Below are 19,710 nucleotides of genomic sequence, written 5' to 3'. Positions count from 1 at the left end.
TTCCTTCAAAGTTGCGTCATTAGCTTTGAAGTCAGTGAGAAGTCCATGAACATTTATTATTGGTTTTCTAATTCTTACAGCTAGAGTGGATCAAATACTTGTCAAATTTTAACAATAGGTAGAAAAATTTGCCTGCCATTTTGCCTGTGAGTGGGATGATTCCTTTAAATAGTGCTATTAGCAGAGGATGTGAGTTGGGTATCTTCTCTGGGGCTGAAAGTTATGTTTAGTTATGCCCTGTTTAACTGAGCCCTGAAAAGTCTGTGCTAACATGAGGTCAGTATCGCATGCTGTGTGATAGCTTGAGTGCTTTTCGTCTTTGCTCCAGTTTCTGCTTTTAAATGATGAAATATTGTTTTGTGAATAATGGATTACGAAGTTAAATGGATCTCTGGAAGCATGGCCTTTAGTCTGATTCATTCCATGAGTGTGCATTACAAACATCACTTTGAAGGTCTTCGGTGCTTATAGGACATTAAAAATACGTGCAATAATGGCAGTTTCTCACCATAAACACCTTTTACTAATTTCAGAGGCCTCTTCAGCTTGCTAATGCAATCAATGCAACTGAAAATCACATTATTTCTACATGGACAGTTTTTCCCTTAAGGGCAGCATGTTGAAAATTAGTGCCTATATATGCTTAACAAAAATGATTCTTCAGTCTCAGTAATTAACACGATTTTTGTTAGCTGGTACTTTCACAAAATAATATTTTACCATGAATTGAACATCTATAAGATAAGATCAATTATTTGGAATGTTTACTAAGGATGAAAAAATGGGGATAAGGAAATAAAGAAGGTTCATTATACATAGGATTCATCCCACGTGTGTATTACAAACACAGTTTTGAAGGATTCTTTGTTCCCGTGAAAAGCCATTCAGAATTTGTTGCGCTTTTTATGTAATTAATTGGATAAATATTTCAAGCCAAGGAAGAAAGGAGGCTCTGGCAGAGCTAGGCTTGGCAGAGGGCTGGTGGAGGTGGTAGTGACTAATTTTAAATCGTTCTAACAGTGAACATAGACGTGTTGGCTGACTGATCTTCCTACTGTTCTGGGAAAGTCCATGGATATTGTTTATGACATTAACTCTTCCCTTGGATGTGGAATATTTTCTAATTTCCTGGAGAAAACTGGTGGTGATCCTATATTTTGTGTTTTGTTTCACAGGTCACTTGGGTACCTCAACAGTGAGATTAAAGGAGTCCAGAAAGAGGGATAAGTTTTATTCCGACTTAACAAAACTTGAAAATCAATTGTCTAAAATTATAAAGGAGATCAAAGTCAGTTTTAAGGATGTTGTTACTTTCAAGGTGAGGGTGTTCAATCGTAGTAAAATTTGTGCTCCCAGTGTGATTTTTGTGGGAATGTGAATGTTTGTACATGAAATGCCACAACCTTTTGTCAATATGGTTAGATACAGTGATCAGCAAAAACATTATGACCATTGACAGGCGAAGTGAATAACATTGATTATCTTGTTACAATGGCACCTGTCAAGAGGTGGGATATATTAGGCAGCAAGTGAACAGTCAATTCTTGAAGTTGATGTGTTGGATGCAGGAGAAATGGGCAGGAGTAAAGACCTGAGCGACTTTGAAAGGGCCAAATTGTTATGGCCAGACGACTGGGTCAGAGCATCTCTGAAACGGCAAGGCTTGTGGGGTGCTCGCCGGTAAGCAGATAGTGGTCCAAGGAGGGACAAATCACAAACCGGCAACAGAGTGTTGGTCATCGATGCGCGAGGGCAACGAAGGCTATCCCGTCTGGTCCGAAGCGACAGAAGGTCTACTGTGGCACAAGTCACAGAAAATTTTAATGGTGGTCACGGGAGGAATGTGTCACAATGCACAGTGCATCGCACCCTGCTGCATATGGGGTTGCACACAGAGGACCAACAGCATATTAGGCAGGTGGTCATAATGTTTTGGCTGCATTTTATGTGTACTGATACTTTGTTTAACACTCAGGATGTTGAGAGTGCAAATGGAATCGGAACTAACAGGGGTCATTTTAGCATTCTTTCGTGAAAGATTCTCTCCTGAAGTGCTGGTGCACTAGGAACCTGGTGTAGACTCCTCCCCTTCTTGCTGCTGAGCTGGGAACTGAGCATGTATCCCTCCTACCCTCTGCTACAGCACCTGTATCAATCAATCACCCATGGCTCGGTGTCGTAGAAAGGCTACCTGTGAGACCTGGTATTGATTAGACTGAGGAATGTGGTGCAGTTGTTCAGCCCTGGGATGTGGGGGTCATAGATGCACCCCAGCTGTCACGGTGAGTGCAGAACATTTCTGCAGTGGCTGCTCTGTCTTTTCCACAATGGAAGCTGCTGAACCTTTCTATTTGTGGGTACACATCTTTCTCCAACCTGAAGACTTTTCTACAGTGCAAAGGTCAACAACCCCCATTTAAATTGTTACTAGACTGATGTCTTGAGATTTGGGAGAGCGGAAGAGATGACAGGTTTCATCACCTCCAACAGGTACTGTAGGATATGTGCAGTCTGTCCACGCATGTTACCAGTCCTCAGCAATGACCCACAATCACTCTATACAGCAGGTGCAGCTCGGAGCCTCACATCTCAGCATTAAGCAGCAGCACCATTCACCACGCCCAGCCCAGCATCAGCCCCCACACTTTAATGCCGTGGGTGTGCCTGGAGGAGATTATGGTTTTGTGCAGTTTCCTGGACCAACCAAAAGAATGGTCGTTCCCATCACTGCAGTGTGTATCCCAAGCAAATGTCTTCATTAAAGTATAAGGGGGCTACATATCTGTGAGTGAATGGATGTTAGGACCAAGAACACCATATCAAATTGGTGCTTTGCAACTCATCAAGTTGATAAAATAGGGCAGACAAATTCTTTTGCTTAGTTTTTATTCCGTTTTAGAGCTGCCTGCTAATTTGTGAGGAGTGTACTTGCCTATGATTTGCAACCAAACAATGCAACCTTTGCTTACAGGGCCGGCCGTATGTAGAGAAAATGCAACGGGATAAAGTGGAAATGCTCTTCTGGCTGCAGCAGGAAAGACGGAAATGTATTCTGCAGAAAATCTCAGCTGATGAACCTGTAACACCTAAAGGTTCTGTCCTTCACTCCTGCGCCTCATCAGATATATGAAAAAAAATCTGATGTTCGAGAAAAGTTATCCCCATCCACCACCCCTTCCGTTGATAGTTTATTAAAAATGTCTTAAAGTTTCCCCAAAAAACTTGCAGAAAGGTATAAAATGGAGGTGCCATGAAAACAGGGGAGAGTCAATTATTGTTGTATTCTGTGTTTTCTTCCTAATCCTTGTAGCAAGCTGTCATTCGCTGAAGGAGCCGTTTTAAGATTTTGTAATGAAGGTTTATTTTCAGTTAACTTAGTTACCTTTTGAAGGAACCTTTATATCTACCTCTTCAGTTTTTGAGGTACAATTGTTAACTCCAGCACATATCTTTGTATGGATTGATAAATGAAATATATTTTAATTCCACATACTATATAAAATAATTCTAACTATGTTAATTTCTTTTAAGTTGTCTTTTTACAAAATATGATTTTCATAGTAAATGTTCTAAGGTTATTTTTTGTTTCTGTTTTTTGCCAAATTTTCTATAATCTTTTATTGTTATTTTAAGCTGTAACTGAATCTTATTATAATTCCCTTCTTCATTGTGATATCAGATAAATATGTTGCTATTAACCTCCCAGCATCAGCTTTGAATGGTATCTGAAATGTGCCTTCTGTTAAAGTCCATTACTTTAGAAGAGTAATCACCTTTGGAAGTTTTTTGTATGGCCTCTGCTTCTTCCAATGCTACTACTGATCCTATTCAATATCTATGTCCCCCATAGCAGCCAAGTGACTGTATGTGAGAAGAAAACTATTTTTATGAATTGGTGCAATAAAATAATAGCTGCTGCACACAAATGTATAAGGCTGTGTCACAGAACATTCAATCCTAGTATATAGATATAAATGAATTTAATATCTAGGGCATAACCAATTAAATTTGAACATATTGAATGACAACCATACTTTTGTTTGACTGGCACTGAATTAACACTCCTCCTGCATTAGATTTTACACTATATATTGCTTCATGAGCTGGCAATGAATGAAAGATTTGAAAACATACCAGAAAGGATTAGTTGTTTTGCCTTACTGATTTATTTTTTCTTTCCCAGTTGCCACTAAATTGTCCTGATGCTGAGGAATTCTGATCCTTGTTCTGTTAGGCGACTGTTCTGTGATCATTGCTCCACTGCATAACCTAATCAAATTATGCCCCCTACTTACACTTCTTTGTCCATAAGCATTATTTATAGCTAGGCCTTCTGCTTTCACTGGCAGAAGCTCTTTCATTAGTTCAGGTTCTTTTCAAGTAGTTTTTACCCCTATTTCTACGTTGCCTTCTTACTATCCGGCATGACTCCATTCTTCCGGTCTTTAGACATCACTGCTTGGCCATTATCCTGAACATTCAACAAGAATTTCAAATACAGGTAAAGCTTTACCTGCGCAGCCCATAAGGGTCACTTCTGTGTTCATTCCACTCTCTGGGATATTTGCCTGTTGACCTACTTTCCATACCTTTTCTGATAAAATGCATCACAGCCATCATTTTATGATCATTCACATAACCATTCTTCAGAAATGAACACTGTTCAGATTCACTGACATACCTTTGTGATTTATGAATTTTCTGATACTTCAATATCAAGTTTAAAAAAACAGTCTTCCTGTAGGCAATACTCAAGAAAAAAAAAATGCATTACTAAAGGCCCTGTCCCACATAGGCGATTCTTTTAGGCGACTGCCAGCGACTGTCATAGTTGTAACAGGTCGCCGAAAAACCGGCGAGTGGACCCCCCTATGACCATGTCTACGACAAGCTACAACAATCTACCACCTAGTCGACGTCAAGCCAATCGTCGCGAGTCGGATGTCCACCTATGACCGCACCTACGACCACACAGGCGACAACCGAAGTCAACCTACGTCCACCCGCGGCAAGCTACGACCCTGTCAGAGACAACTAAAGACAATTCACGTAATTTTGGCCTCCGGTTTTGACGCCGGTCCCTGTCGCTGGTTGACGTAGGTTGACATAGGTAGTCGGCAATGGAATTCACCGAAGTCAGCACCGGTGACAACCTACGTCACCTGGTGACAACCTACGACAGCATCTACATCAGGATACGTCAAGCTAGGCTCATTGGCTTCAAACCCACTATCGCTGAAATTTTTTCAACATTCTGAAAATCCAGCGGAAACCAGAAAGATGCTACGACACTTTGGAGACTATTCATGACCATACAGGCGACAGCATAGTCGCCTGTAGTCGCCTAAAAAAATCACCTAAGTGGGACAGGGGTTTAAGTCTCGTCACAAATAACAGAAGATAATTTGAAGTGTTCAGGAATAGACTCGTTCAGAAGAAATGTATCCTAACTTCAGATCAAAGGTTTGTCCATGAGTTGCCAAGAGTCATAAAGTTATGCAGCACAGAGTTGGGCCCTCGACCCAACTTGTCAGTGCCAATCCTGATGCCCATCAATGCTAATCCCATTTGCCTACATTTGGTCAATATCTCTCTACTTCCATATCCAAGTATCTATCCAAATGCCTCTTAAAGATAATTATTGTATCTGCCTCTTCAACTTCCTCTAGCAGCTCATCCCATACAATCACCACCCTCTTTGTGAAAATATTGCCCCTAACACTGCCTTTAAATTTCAGATTTAGGCTCCACCAGCCTAGGAAAAAGGCTCCAACTATTTACAATATATATACTGCTCATGCTTTTGTAAATCTTGGTACGATCATCCCTCTGTACAGTTCAAATGAGACATCCTATCTCTTTGATAGACACACAAAATGGGGTAACTCAGCGGGACAGGCAGCATCTCTGGAGAGAAAGAATGGGTGACGTTTGGAAGAAGGGTCTCGACTCGAAACATCACCCATTCTTCTCTCCAGAGATGCTGCCTGTCCCGCTGAGTTACTCCAGCTTTTTGTGTATTATCTTCGGTTTAAATCAGCATCTGCAGTTCCTTCTTACACATCCTATCTCTTTGCCTGATGAAGACAAGCATGCTCAATGTTGCCTTCGCCACCAGATCCATCTATATCACTATTTTCAGGGAGCTATGAACTTCCATGCGAGAGAAATTGTCATGTACACGGAGCCCTCATAAAAATCCAAATTAGTCCAAGATCTGGTTGCAAACTTTAAATCAACTGAACTCTGGCCTGTGCATTGAACGGTCTGTTCTGGTTGTAGACTTCAATTGGTGTGAAGTGGGGAGATTTCACATTCATCCGATAGCAGGGGTCTATGCATCAATAGTAACCTGTGGTACAAGAGGTGTCAAGATGATAACATTTAGAACAAATGGAAGATTGACAATTCCACACTAAAACAAAAGTCAATGATGCAACAAAAGGGCCTCAATGAGAATTCAATTCTCTATGTTCCTGTTAGAGTGAATGGCAAGGGAAGTGCTGCCTGACGTGGTGTAGAAGTACTCCAACACTGTCTATTTGAATTGGATTCATGCTTCTACACCACGTCAGGCAGCATTGGTCATTTTAGTGGCTGTCAAGGGTTTTAAACTAATCAATTCACCAATTGAAATTTTCTTGGCTCTATAGTTAAATGTCTTTTCAATTATATTGTGGATACAGTAGAGTTCTATTGTTTGCAAATGCCTAATCTCTGCTTCCATGACTTTTAAAAATAGAACAAAAAGAGATACAGCTCGTGGAGGTGAAATTAAAATTAAAAGAGAAACCAAAGAAGAACAGTTCATTAAATATGATCAATTGGCCAGAGTGGATCTCTGGTGCAAATATTCAATCAGTAACATCCAAAGTTTAAAGATCACGAAACAACAACTCTTCAAGAAATAGTTTTAAATGTCAACTGCCAACTTATCCAAGAAGTTGAACAAAAATAATTGTTTGCAAACATTTTATACACAAAGAAATCGCAGAGAGTTGTGAACACTCACAATGCCCAGTCCAGCACACAGAGTCTGCCTACTAAAATGGCGCTGAGATGTACCCATGCCCCACTACGGCTTTCAGAGTCGAGTGGTCTATCTTGCTCCTCTAGTATCTTTGGTCTCGGTCGCGGTACCCAACGCGCCAGCACCGGGTCGGGGTGCGCGCCCCCGCGCTGTCTCAGAGGGGACGCGCCCTGCCCCGTGCACGCGCGCGGAGAGACGGACGCACCAGGAAGAACCAGGGTCGGTTGGGCGCGGCTCGGGCTGAAGCTACCCTAGGCCACTCCCGCCTGGTGGGGAGACTCTCACCGAGGGTCAGTTTCCCGACCCCGGGATTCACCTCTTGCATTGCATCACGAGGAGGGTCAGCGTGAGCGTGGGCCTGGGCTGCTCCCGGTAGGAAGGGAGGAACCTCCTCCACCTCCTTATTCAAGGAAAACTTGCATTTGAACCAGCTGCCTGTTCTTTTAAATGTCGCCTCTCGCGGGTCATTTGCAAACAACACTCGGAGAGTTTCTTTAGTGATGATACAAACCTGTTTTGGTGCTGCAGTGTGGAGTGCCCGGAATTAGTATTTAAATGTTTGGAGTTGTGTGTGAACATAGAATAATCAGTCTGAAGAAGGGTCTCGACCCGAAACGTCACCCATTCTTTCTCTCCCGAGATGCTGCCTGACCTGCTGAGTTACTCCAGCATTTTATGAATAAATACCTTCGATTTGTACCAGCATCTGCAGTTATTTTCTTATTGAATAATCTTGTAATACTGAATGAAGAGGATGTTAGTGTTTTTCCTGGAAGACTCCAATAATGTGGCAAAGTCTATAAGTATAGTCCATGCCCACAACATTATTGACGGGCACAAACAGCTTGGAGGGCAGAGAGATTTGCAGTTACATAGAAACATAGAAAATAGGTGCAAGAGGAGGCCATTCGGTCCTTCGAGCCAGCACCGCCATTCATTGTGATTATGGCTGATCATCCACAATCAGTACCTTGCCTTTGGATGTGTTATGATGTCAGTATACACCATTGTTGTTGGCAGAGCACAAAAAGCCACTACTAATGCATGTACGAAGGAACGGCAGATGCTGGTTTACATCGAAGATATTAGGGAATTGGACGTAAGGTTGTACGGTCAAAGTGCGTGACACACGGAGTCGCTCAAGCCATCTGGAGGACATGGCAGTTTACAGCATACACTATCAATACATGCAACAGGTACATTCTTACCTTCAAAAAAGCCACCGAAAGGCCAATTTTTGTGCTGTAAAAAATGGGGAAGAAGCTGGAGGATCCGGCGGAGGAACCGGGAGAAGGGCTGCCAAGCCCGCGGACCCAAGAAGCAGCTGGGAAGACGTCTGGCCAGCCGGCGGGAGAAGGGAGGTAGGAGAGCAAGGCTGAGAAGCAGATGGCCGCCGACCGGCCGGCGGGGGGAGAAGGAGGAGGAGGAAAGGACTGGGTTGAGCAAGCTGGGAGAGGAGCAGCAGGAAGAACCTGAGCGAGGGGTCTGCAGGGGCAGAAGCAGCGAGCGCTGGAGGTCAGCGACCCGCCTGAGGGCGAAGGGCCCAGGGAGGAAATGCTCGACGGCCTTGGAGGAGGAGGTGGTGGAAGACGAGGAGGTGTTGAGCCCGAAGAGGACCGGGAAGAGGCCGATCGGCAGCGGAAGCCGATTGCTGGGAGCAGCAGCGAGAGCTGGGCCGGGTGCTGTGTGCTAAGGCAGACCAGGCCACGGCTCTGTTCGGCGGCCCCAGCCTCGAGGTGTTGAGTGCCAGCCAGGTGGAAGCGGAGCCCGGCTGATGGAGATGGCGATCGGGGAGAAGGGGCTGGAGGACCAGCAGGAGCGGCAAGAGGCCATAGAGCCGCAGGAAGTGAGGCGCGGAGCAGGGGCGCCGAGCCTGGAGGAGCGCAGGAACGGGGAGAGGTGTCGGGACACTCGGAGCGCCGGGAGGGAGCCGGAGACCCGCTGATGGGAGAAGACCAGCCGGGCCCGCTGCACTGAAAGCCCTAGTGGGTGCTTTCCTGCAGTACACAGCGTGCCCTCCAGTTGGGTTTGCGTGGCAACAGTACGGGTCAGGGGCCGTGACCTCACCTGCCGTGCAATCCCCCTATACACAAAAAGCTAGAGTAACTCAGTGGGTCAGACAGCATCTTCAGAGAAAAGGAATAGGTGATGTTTCAGGTCGAGACCCTTCTTCAGATTGTATCTTTGTCACTTCTCAAGCAACCTCCTGGGTATTGTTTTGTTTGGGGTGACCTAGATCATTCCGGAATGTTGAATTTGGATGCAGGTGTCATGCCAGAGTTGCGTTCCTGTTATTCTTTCCCCAACTTTTTTGAAGTACATTTTATTTAAAACGTACAGCACAGCATCAGCACAGCATGCTAGTATCAGCACAAATCATTATGCCAATCTCAACTAATCCCATCAGGTTGCACATCGTCCATGCCTCTCTATTCCCTGCTTGTTCACGTGTATGGCAAAATGCCTCTTAAACATTATTATATCTGCTCCTACCACTTCCCTTGGCAGCAAGTGTCTACCACTCTGTGTAAAAACAAAAACTTGTCGTGTAAAAACAAAAACTTGTCTTGTAAATCCTTAACTTGCCCACCCCACCTTAAACATGTGATTTGCAGCATTTCCCATTTCCAGTTTGGAGAAAAGACTCAAGCTATTCACCTATTTATGCCTCTCATAAACTTGTCTACCCCTATCAAGCCTCCAATGCTTCAGAGAAAACAATCCAAAATTTTCTAGCCACCTTTTGTAACTAATATACTCCATCAGGGCAACATCCAGGTAAACCTCTTTTGCATCCTCTTTAAAAACCTCCACTTGCTATAATGTGGTGACCACACAGTACTCCATATATGACCGAGCCAAAGTTTTATACAGAGGCAATACGAGTTCCCAACTTTTATACGTCCACCTTTGTTACTTGTGCTTCTGCGTTCAGACACCTTGCACTCATGATCCCTCTGTACATTAATGCTCATGTGTCTTGCCATTTACTGTAGCTTTTTCCTTATGTTTGACATTCAAAAATGCTTCACCTCACATTTGTCTCCAATTGCCATTTCTCTGCCCAAATTTACAACTGATTTATATATTCTGCTGTATCCTTTGACAACCTTCCTGGCTTTCTTCAAGTCCACCAATTTTTGTTTCCTCTGCAATATTACCAAATCAGACATTTTCATCCAAATCATTCATCTATATTATACAGAAATGGAGATCCCAGACTGATCTTTGAGGCACATCACTAGTCACAAACCTTCAGTCAGAAAATCATCCTTCAACCTCTACCCCCAATTCACCTGCCTGTGCTCAGAACTAGTTCATGATACGCAGAGGTTGCAGTATTCAGCAAAGGGCAGCTATTGGTGTTTTGTGCTGTCTTTTTATGATCTTATGGAGGCAGTGCGAACAGGTAGATTTGAAAGCCATGGAGACAGATAAGGTCAGGGTGATACATTATTCAAGACCTCACAACAGTCAGCAATCTTCCTGGCATTGTTGTCAGCCATATATTCAGCGAGGCTTGTTGTTGACTGGGAGCTGGCCTTCCAGTGGAAAATCATGTTTAGTTTAGTTTAGACAGCATAGAAACAGGCCCTTCGGCCCACCTAGTCTACTCCGATTAGTGATCATCCTGCACACTAGGGGACAATTTACAGAAGCCAATTAACCTACAAACCTGAACGTCTTTAGAACCAGGAGAAATCCCATATGGTCACAGGGAGAATGTACAAGCTCTGTACAGACAGCAGGTTCTGGAACAGTTATTCACTTGATCTAACAACTAAGAGAGTTGAGTAGTTATTGCAACTGGGGAATAGTAGCTTAAGTAGTCATCAAGGACTTTCCTGCCTCAAGATCAGGCACCTACATTGGTTTACATTCTTATAGCTGTTGCCGCATTATTCAATGATAGGAACCATAGCAGGGACTCTGTTGAAGACAACTTTTTTGACAGCCAATTCTGTTGTTATTCTTCCCTGAATAAAATTATGTCTGTCATTGGAAAGACCTGTGGCTTTAGTGGATAAACTTGAACAGAAGTTGCTTCAGCATTAACATTGTTAGAATGTTATGGCTTTTAATGCAAGTATGGAGACTTTAAAATACACAGCTTGGCTTCCCTCTATCCTGTGTCTGTGCACTGTTGACGGCTCGATTGTAATCATGTATAGTCTTTTCCCTTACTGCATAGCATGCAACAGAAAATCTTTCCACTGTACCTCGGTACATGTGACAACAAACTAAATTAAGCTCTTTCTTCTCATTTGGCTTGCTAAGGGATTAAGCTTGACAGCTGTACATCCCATAGTCACGGATGACCCACCGGTTATGGTGAGAGAATGCTGCTCTGTTGGAAATTTGGATGATATGTTAAAAATGATGAACATAAAGAACCTATGAGAAGGTCTCGACCCGAAATGTCACTCATTCCTTCTCTCCAGAGATGTTGTCTGTCCTGCTGAGTTACTCCAGCATTTTGTGTCTACCACATGATTTAAATAATGGGAGATTTTCCCAATTCTTAGTTTTAAAGTAAAAAATGGCAGGTTCACAAATACACCGTGGGTCCAATCCTGTCAGATCAGATATCGCACCATAAATATCACAGCACACATATCTTGCTACAAAGGGATACAGATAAATGAGTGGACAAAGATCTGGTAAATGGAAGGTAGACACCAAAAGCTGGAGTAACCCAGCGGATAGGCAGCATCTCTGGAGAGAAGGAATGGGTGACGTTTCGGGTCGAGACCCTTCTCACCGGTCGAAGCCCACAGCTCCCTACTTCAGAGGGTCTCGACCCGAAACGTCAGCCATTCCTTCTCTCCAGGGATGCTGCCTGTCCCGCTGAGTTACTCCAGCTTTTTGCGTCTACCTTCGATTTAACCCAGCATCTGCAGCTCTTTCCTACAAATCTGGTAAATGGAGTACAATGTGGAAAATTGTGAAGTTTTATGTATTAGCGAGGAATTTAAAAAACACATTGTCTAAATGGTGAGAGAATGAAGAGGGTTCTGTGCGTTCCAGAGCACGATTTGCAAGGAATGGTATTTATATTTCAGCAAGTAAATAGGAAAGCTAACAGCATATTACTTTTATTAGAGGAAACGAATACAAAATGAGTGCAGTTGTGCTTTGACTATATGGGACGTTAGTGAGACCATATTAAGAGTACTGTGTACAGTAATGGTCTGCTTACAGAAGGTAGGATGTTAATGCATTGGATAGAGTTCACAATTGGTTTACCAGGTTGCTACTCAGAAGGGTTAGGTTGTCTTCTGAGAAAAGGGTAAAAAGGGTGGACTTGTATGCACTGGTGTTTAGAAGAGTAAAAATGTACAGTGGGATCTTGGGGTCGAAGCCCATTGCTCTAATTGCCACTTTCAGGGAGCTATGTGGTTAGAGCATTGAGTACAAGGGTCAGGCACTCATGTTGCGGCTTTATTCGATTTTGATTTGGCCACATTTGGAGTGTTGTGTCCAATTCTGGTCGTCCTATTACAGGTAGGAGGTGTAGGCTTTGGAGTGGGTGCGGAAGAGGTTTACCAGAATGTTGCCAGGATTAGAAGGTATTGGCTATGACGAAAGGTTGGACAGATTTAGAGTCTCCTGATGCCAGGTAGGAAGATGCCTAGCCAGGGTGATGGCTAGGCGCAGGCCTGGTTCCATGGCTCCTCATGAAGGTCTCCTTTTTCTCCAGGAGAGGGCCCACCCGTTCCTTCAGCTCGTGAAATAGCTCAGAGGGGAGCCTAGTGAAGTTTATGAAGGCAGCCGTATCTTCTTGCTGGAGCTCAGTCATCAGGTTGTCATACTGGCCCAACCTGGAACTCTTCACGGACAAGGGCTTCAACCACACAGACCACTTCTTGGTCTTCTTCTTCCCCATTCTTCTTGTCCTTCCGTCTTGCTGATCTTTAAGCATGAGGGCCGCTGCAAGCAGTAGGGCTTCTTCCTCTTGTGAGAGCAATGGCCTCTGATGTTGCAGATGCAGAATGATTGGAAACCCTACCCTACATCCCCTTTTATAGAGAAACTGGGTGATTCCATTGTTTTGAAGGCCAAAATGATGCGAATTGTCTTCAGTTGTCGCCTACAGGATCGTGGCTTGTCGTAGCTTGTCGCGGGTGGTCGTAGGTTGACTTCGGTTGTCTTAGGTTGTCGCCTGTGTGGTCCTAGGTTGTCGTAGGTGTCGTTGTAGGTTGTCGTAGGTGGACATCCAGTGGCGACGATTGGGTCGCCGGTTGTCAGCATGCCGCAGCTTGACGTCGACTAGGTGGTCGGTTGTTGTAGCTTGCGTAGACATTGTCATAGGGGGGGTCCAGTCGCCAATTTTTCAGCGACCTGCTACGACTACGATAGTCGCCGACAGACGCTTAAAAAATCGGCTAAGTGGGACAGGCCCTTTAGTTTCTCGATAAGCAAAATGGTGACAGGTTGTTAGGCAGGAATGTGGTGTTGAAATTGCAGACAAATCAGCCATGTACTTATTCAATGTCGGAGGAGCTCAAAGGGCCTATTCCTATTCCCAACTTGTATCTTTAAATAGATTTAGTCTTTCTCAGGACTTATGGAACAGAATCTGGCCATTTGGCCTTATGGTTAATGTGGATATTTCTGCTTTTTAACTTCTTCACTTGCTACTTCACGTAAGCGGCCATTTACTTTGTCTGTAATTCCCTCTTTACATTTCTCCTTGTGTACTTGTACAGCCTCCCAATGACTACATCGTTAATGTAACTGGACATCTGCATCCAGCTGCTCTGTTCTAATGAGTGAGTAATTCAGCCTCTCCTGAATTGTTTATAGGATTAATTATGAGTAGCATCAAATACTGGTCTGGGGTCATTGTGCTACATATCTCTCTTATGGAACACTCAGACCACTGGAATACATTAGTTGTGGATCAGTTCAGTTATCTGTGGCAACATTAATGGGGTAATTTCATGAGAACTCCTGATATGGATGTAACTCAGTACCCTTTCTATCCACTTCCAATAGACTGATATTGTAACTTCCTTTTATTTCCAAATTTTTCCATAATGTTAATTGGCTATTTTTCTCATTACCTCAGTCACTGAAAGTAAGCATGCAGGTACAGCGGGCACTCAAGAAAGCTAATGGCATGTTGGCCTTCATTGTGAGAGGATTTTAGTTTGGGAGCAAGGAGATCCAACTGCAGTTGGACAGGAGCCTGGTGAGACAACACTGGAGTATTGTGTGCAGTTTTGGTCCCCTAATTTGACATTCTTGCTATTGAGGGAGTGCAGCATAAGTTCACCAGGTTAATTCCCGGGATGGCGGGTCTGACATATGAAGAAAGAATAGGTCGACTGGGCTTGTATTCACTGGAATTTAGAAGGAATTGTCCCATACTCGAGGGTGTGGCAATGAAGCCAAAAGGGTAAGATTTCAAAGGAAATGTGTGAGGCGTTTTTATTTTACACAGTGAGTGGTGGGTGCGGGAACGTGCTGCAGGGGTGGTGGTGGAAGCAGATACAATTGTGGCATTGAAAAGGCTTTTAGATAGACTTAGGAATATGCAGGAAATTGAGCAATATGGAGCACATGCAGGCAGAAGGGATATATTTAAGTAGACATCATTTGTGGTACAGACTTGGTGGGCAGAAGAGCCTTTTCCTATGCTGTGTGTTTCACATCCTGTGTAAAGTTTCATTTTTAACGACAGTTGACAATCACATTCAAACGACGGTTAGAAGGCGCTAAAGTTTGTTCCAGTTCCATTTTAAATGGAAAAATAAAAAAATAAAATCCAAGAATATTTCTGACTCTTAATGATTGTGTCATCGTTTTCAGGAAATAATCTTCAAACGAAACATGAAAAATACTAATTAAATAGTTCAATCTTTTTAGCAGATAACACATTATTACATTTGCCATTTGCCATTTGCCAAGTTTCATTTTAATATTGAAGATTTCAGCATTTCTATTTTAATATTCATGATTTCATTAAATCTGTTCCAGCCAGCAAGCATGGAGGAACGGACCCGCAGTTGTTTGTTAAGAAATCGCTCTGCACTTGAGCAAGATATCAAGACCTCGTACATTATGGACCACCTAATAAGTGAAGAGGTTTTGAATCTTGAAGATGAACAGAACGTTAAAGTTCAGGTGATTGCCTGTACACTGATGTATTCAATGATGGGCCTGATATGTTAGCCATTAAAAGACACAAAGTGCGAAAGTAATTCAGTGGGTCAGGCAGCATCTCTGGAAAACACGGATAGGTGAAGTATTAGTTAGGGAAGCCTTTTCAAACTGATTTTAGCAGGGGTGAGTAAGCTGGAGAGAAGTGGGGGTGGGACAAAGCCTGGCAAGTGATAGGTGGATACAGCGAAGGGGGGGGGGGGGTTCATAGCAGATGGTTGGGCAAAGGCTAGAGATGAAAAGACAAAAACGTGAGACAAAGATACAAGATGCGTGAAATGTGAAGCCAGAGGAAGGAATGTAGATGGAAGTGGGCAGGGGGAAGGTGAAAGGGAGAAATTAGTTTTCATCCAAGTGGGGCACAGGCAAAAGAGGGGGGAAAGGAGGGGTCATGTTTGTTTCTAGGTTATCGAAAATTGGACAATGCATACTGTTGGGTTGTAAGTTACCCTGGCAGAATATGATGTATTGCTCCTCCAGATTGTGTGTGTCCTCACACTGGCAATGGAGGAAGTCCAGCTCAGGATGGGAAAGGGAGTTAAAATGGTTAGTAACAGGGAGATCTAGGAGGCCTTTATGAACGGAGTGCAAGTATTCGGCAAAACGATTGCCAATTCTACACTTGGTCTTGCCAATGTTAAGGAACCACATCGATTGCAGTGAATGCATCAGATAAGGTTAGAGGAGGTGCACATGAATCTCTTTCTCACCTGGAAAACTGCTGGTGTCCCTGGATGGATGTGAGGGAGGAGGTACAGGAACGGGTATTACATCATCTGTGATTGCAGGGGAAAGTACCAGGGAAGGCGGTGGGTGATTTAGGTGGAAAGTGATGAGTGAACCAAGGGTTTGCGGAGAAAAGCAGAAAGGGGTGGGGATGGGAATATGTAAAGGGACGGGGATGGGATCATGTTGAAGATAGAAATGTCGGAGAATGATGTGTTGGATACAGAGGCTCATGGATGAAAGGTAAGGACCAGGGAACTCTCCTTGTTCCATAATGGGAGGGGAGGAGGAGTGAGAATTGAACTATGGGACACAGAGGAAACACAAATGAGGGATCCATCTACGACAGCAGTGGAGAAACCGTGTTAACTAAAAAAAAGTACATTTTGGATATCTCATCTTGGGAGCAGCAGCGATTAAGAAATTAAGAGTAGGGGATGGTACCTTTGCAAGAGGCAGGGTGAGAGGAGGTGTAGTCCAGATAACTGTGGGAGTCAGTGGGTTTGTAGTAGACATCAGTCAATAGTCTCCCCTATGATGGAGACAGACAGACCAAGAAAGGGGAGAGAGGGATCAGAGATGAATAAAAAGTCCAAGTAAATTTGAGGGCAGGATGGAAGTAAAAATAATGAAATCAATGAGTTCCTCATGGATGCAGGAGACAGCTCAGATGCAGTTGTTGAAGTAGCGGAGAAAGAGTTGGCACTTCGTGCCAGTGTTCAAATAGAACAAGGACTGGGGCTCTTGCGACTATCCATGGCTATACCTTTAACTTGAAGAAAGTGAGAGGAGTTAAAAGAGAAGTTCTTGAGGGATTTGCCCACTGGTGTGTCCAATGTTTGATTATTGCACTGGAGTTTAGAAGAATGAAAGGGATCTCATAGAAAGCTATTAAATTCTAATAGAACTGGAAAGACCTGATACAGGGAAGACGCTCCCAATGGCTGAAAAGTCCAGAATTAGAGACCACGGCTGCAGGAAACGGGTGTACCATTTAGAATTCGGTCAGGAGAAATTTCATAAACCTGTGAAATACTGTACCACAGAAGGCCATGGAGATCAAATCATTAAATAACTTCAAGAAGAACACAGATATACTTCATAATACCAAAAAGAAAGAAGGGATATGCAGAGAAGTTGAGAACATGGCAGTCACATGGTTGGCACATTATTGACTTGATTCATGGTTTTGGTCTCCAGATTTGAGAAGGACATTCTTGCTATTGAGGGAGTGCAGCGTAGGTTCACTAGGTTAATTCCCGGAATGGCGGGACTGTCGTATGTTGAAAGACAGGAGCGACTGGCCTTGTATACACTGGAATTTAGAAGGATGAGAGGGGATCTTACTGAAACATATAAGATTTTTAAGGGATTGGACACACTTGAGGCAGGAAACATGTTCCTGATGTTGGGGGAGTCCAGAAACAGGGGCCACAGTTTAAGAATAAGGGGTAGCCATTTACAACGGAGAAGAGGAAAAACTTTTTCACTCAGATAATTGTAAATCTGTGGAATTCTCTGCCTCAGAAGGCAGTGTAGGCCAATTCTCTGGATGCTTTCAAGAGAGAGTTAGATAGAGCTCTTAATGATAGCGGAGTATGGGGAGAGGGCAGGAACGGGGTACTGATTGTGGATGATCAGCCATGATCACATTGAATGGCGGTGCTGGCTCGAAGGGCCAAATGGCCTATCCCTGCACCTATTGTCTATTGATCTGCCATGTTTGTGTTGAATTGGAGAGCAAACCCAAATGGACGACTGCTGTTATGCATTTCTGTTTCAATGGAATACGATCACCTCAGGTTCCCGCGACCTCAGCTCGGGCATCTATCATCATTCTATGATAGATGCATGGTCAAGATCTTGGAATGCTTTAGCTAACAACTTGTAGGAGCAGATTGTCTACATGGACTAAAGTTATTCAAGTACAGTTCCCATCACCATCTCAGGTGACTCTGTATGGGCAATAAATAAGTGCCTTATCAATGTTGCACTGATACTGAGATGTAAGTTAAAGCTTCTCTGACCATGGAAAATGTTTTGATGGAGTATAAATTCTTAGTTATGATTTTCACTTTTTTTTTAGGCCACTCAGAAAGAACGGGCTGCTTTGCTTATTGACCTGATACTTCAGAAGGATAATTATGCCGTCTTATCTTTCTACAATGCATTGCTGAATGAAGGCTACAAGGAACTTGCTGGTCTTCTTCAAGATGGCCTTCCAATCATATCAACCTCAATTAAAAGTTCCAGAGACGGTTTGACTCCTTATGGTTAGCATATTTTTTGTAAAAGTTTGTGTCTTGAATAGTTACAGGTGACCCCTGTGTCACAAGGGTTGGGGGGGGGGGGCTTGTATTACTAGAACATGTTCCGTATCACATTTATTGGTAACACAAAGCCACATCTTCTGCATATGCATCAAGAGATGCGAGTTGAAAACTCATATTTATTTATTTACTCTTTTTTACATAAATTCCATGAGTGAATTATATTCCATATCTCAAACTATTGAGTAGTGGACGGTGAATTTTATATTGTCAAATTTCTGTTACCTGAGCACTTGCAACGTGGGAGTTGCCTGTATTATTCTTTTGCTGTGGTGCAGTTACATTTAAAAATTGTGTTTGCCTAGCTAGGCCACATATTTATCTCTGGAAACCACCTTGTAGTTGCTCAATCCTTTCAAGGAGGTGAGGTAACACAATTTATTTGGAGGATGATTAATATTCAGTGCTACGTTGAATACGACTATGTAATTCTCAGTGCACTTGCTAATGATTGCAGTTGCTAAATGGATCTGAAGTTATCACTAAAGTGGCATCTCTTGGAGGATATAGTTGCAGCTTTGCAGTCATTGTTGGTTTCTATTCCAGCATTGTTTAATACTTAATTTTATTTTCTACACTCCATGACAATGACACCCTGCTGGGCTGGTAGGTGGACTTACAGAGAAAATAAAATGGCATCTGACCAGTGGCCACTACACAATAGTCCACATTTTGTTAGGTTATTCAAACATAATTTTTTTGACTTTGGTTTTTTTGTTTGCATTAAGAGATTGTTAGTCGCAAGAAAACAGGAAATAGTGAGCAATGGCTTGAGTCAGAAACAAAAGGAAAAACCAGTCGAGAAACTACAAGTAAAAGAAAGGAAAAATGTGAAATGCAAACGGGGCATTGTATTACTTTTAAATTTGGTCATGCAACAAGTAATTTTATTACATTAGGGTGCTAACCTTACGTTTTGGAAAATACCAATCGGTTAATATCCATAGATTTTAAGTGATGTGTAGGTGGATTAGAAAGTTATTGAAAATTGTTTTCTCGCTGGGTAGTGGAAGGAGAAATCTGCAATGCGTTGCTTTAGTCTTGGATATGCATTAAGTGCTGAAAGGAACATGGTTCACAGTCTATCTGTATTGCTTGCTATTCTCGCCATTCCTTCACTGTACTTGGGTGTAGTATGTCTTATATGTCAGGGTCTCTCATTTTTTGGTGAATTCCATTGTGCAGCACTTACAGAATTGACTGGCAGGGGCCCTTTTTTGCCTTGTTTTGACAATTCTTTATCTTTGGTCGTTCCAAGTGGCCAAGAGTGGTGTACTTTTAATTAGTATCTTAAAAATGGATTATGTTACAAAATCATTGAAAGTAGAGGGTTATTTTTATGTTTGTAATATCCATGAATAATTTGGATGTGGATGTAGGAGGTATATTCCGTATGTTCGCTGATGAAACTAGGATCGTTAGCATTAGCGTGAAGAGTAGATTGCATAATGCAGTTTA

At 43.0% G+C, this 19,710-nt stretch overlaps 2 protein-coding genes across 9 annotated transcripts in view; both read left to right on the top strand.

Moving 5' to 3' along the window:
* Nucleotides 1-3,484, top strand: part of ccdc87 (coiled-coil domain containing 87) — a 41,536-nt gene extending 38,052 nt beyond the window's left edge. The window contains exons 20-21 of the mRNA XM_078419854.1: nucleotides 1,176-1,318; nucleotides 2,972-3,484. Coding sequence (XP_078275980.1) covers nucleotides 1,176-1,318; nucleotides 2,972-3,130 — 302 coding nt within the window. The 3' untranslated portion in view covers nucleotides 3,131-3,484. The remainder of the gene's footprint in view (nucleotides 1-1,175; nucleotides 1,319-2,971) is intronic.
* A 3,718-nt stretch (nucleotides 3,485-7,202) lies between these two features.
* The window catches only part of apaf1 (apoptotic peptidase activating factor 1), a 158,878-nt gene continuing 146,370 nt past the window's right edge, over nucleotides 7,203-19,710 (top strand). For 4 of the 8 annotated variants that reach the window (XM_078419848.1, XM_078419843.1, XM_078419851.1 and 1 more), the window contains exons 1-3: nucleotides 7,203-7,402; nucleotides 15,014-15,160; nucleotides 18,009-18,195. In XM_078419848.1, coding sequence (XP_078275974.1) covers nucleotides 15,023-15,160; nucleotides 18,009-18,195 — 325 coding nt within the window. In that variant the 5' untranslated portion in view covers nucleotides 7,203-7,402; nucleotides 15,014-15,022. Of the gene's footprint in view, nucleotides 7,403-13,740; nucleotides 13,804-15,013; nucleotides 15,161-18,008; nucleotides 18,196-19,710 lie in introns of all 8 variants that reach the window. The other 4 variants (XM_078419849.1, XM_078419847.1, XM_078419845.1 and 1 more) reach the window with 3 other exon arrangements.

The sequence above is a fragment of the Rhinoraja longicauda genome, chromosome 23, assembly GCF_053455715.1.
Source record: "Rhinoraja longicauda isolate Sanriku21f chromosome 23, sRhiLon1.1, whole genome shotgun sequence".
In the NCBI taxonomy this organism is placed as follows: Eukaryota; Metazoa; Chordata; class Chondrichthyes; order Rajiformes; family Arhynchobatidae; genus Rhinoraja; species Rhinoraja longicauda.
The sequence above is the reverse complement of the archived record's forward strand: the minus strand, read 5'-3'. Positions and strand labels throughout refer to the sequence as shown.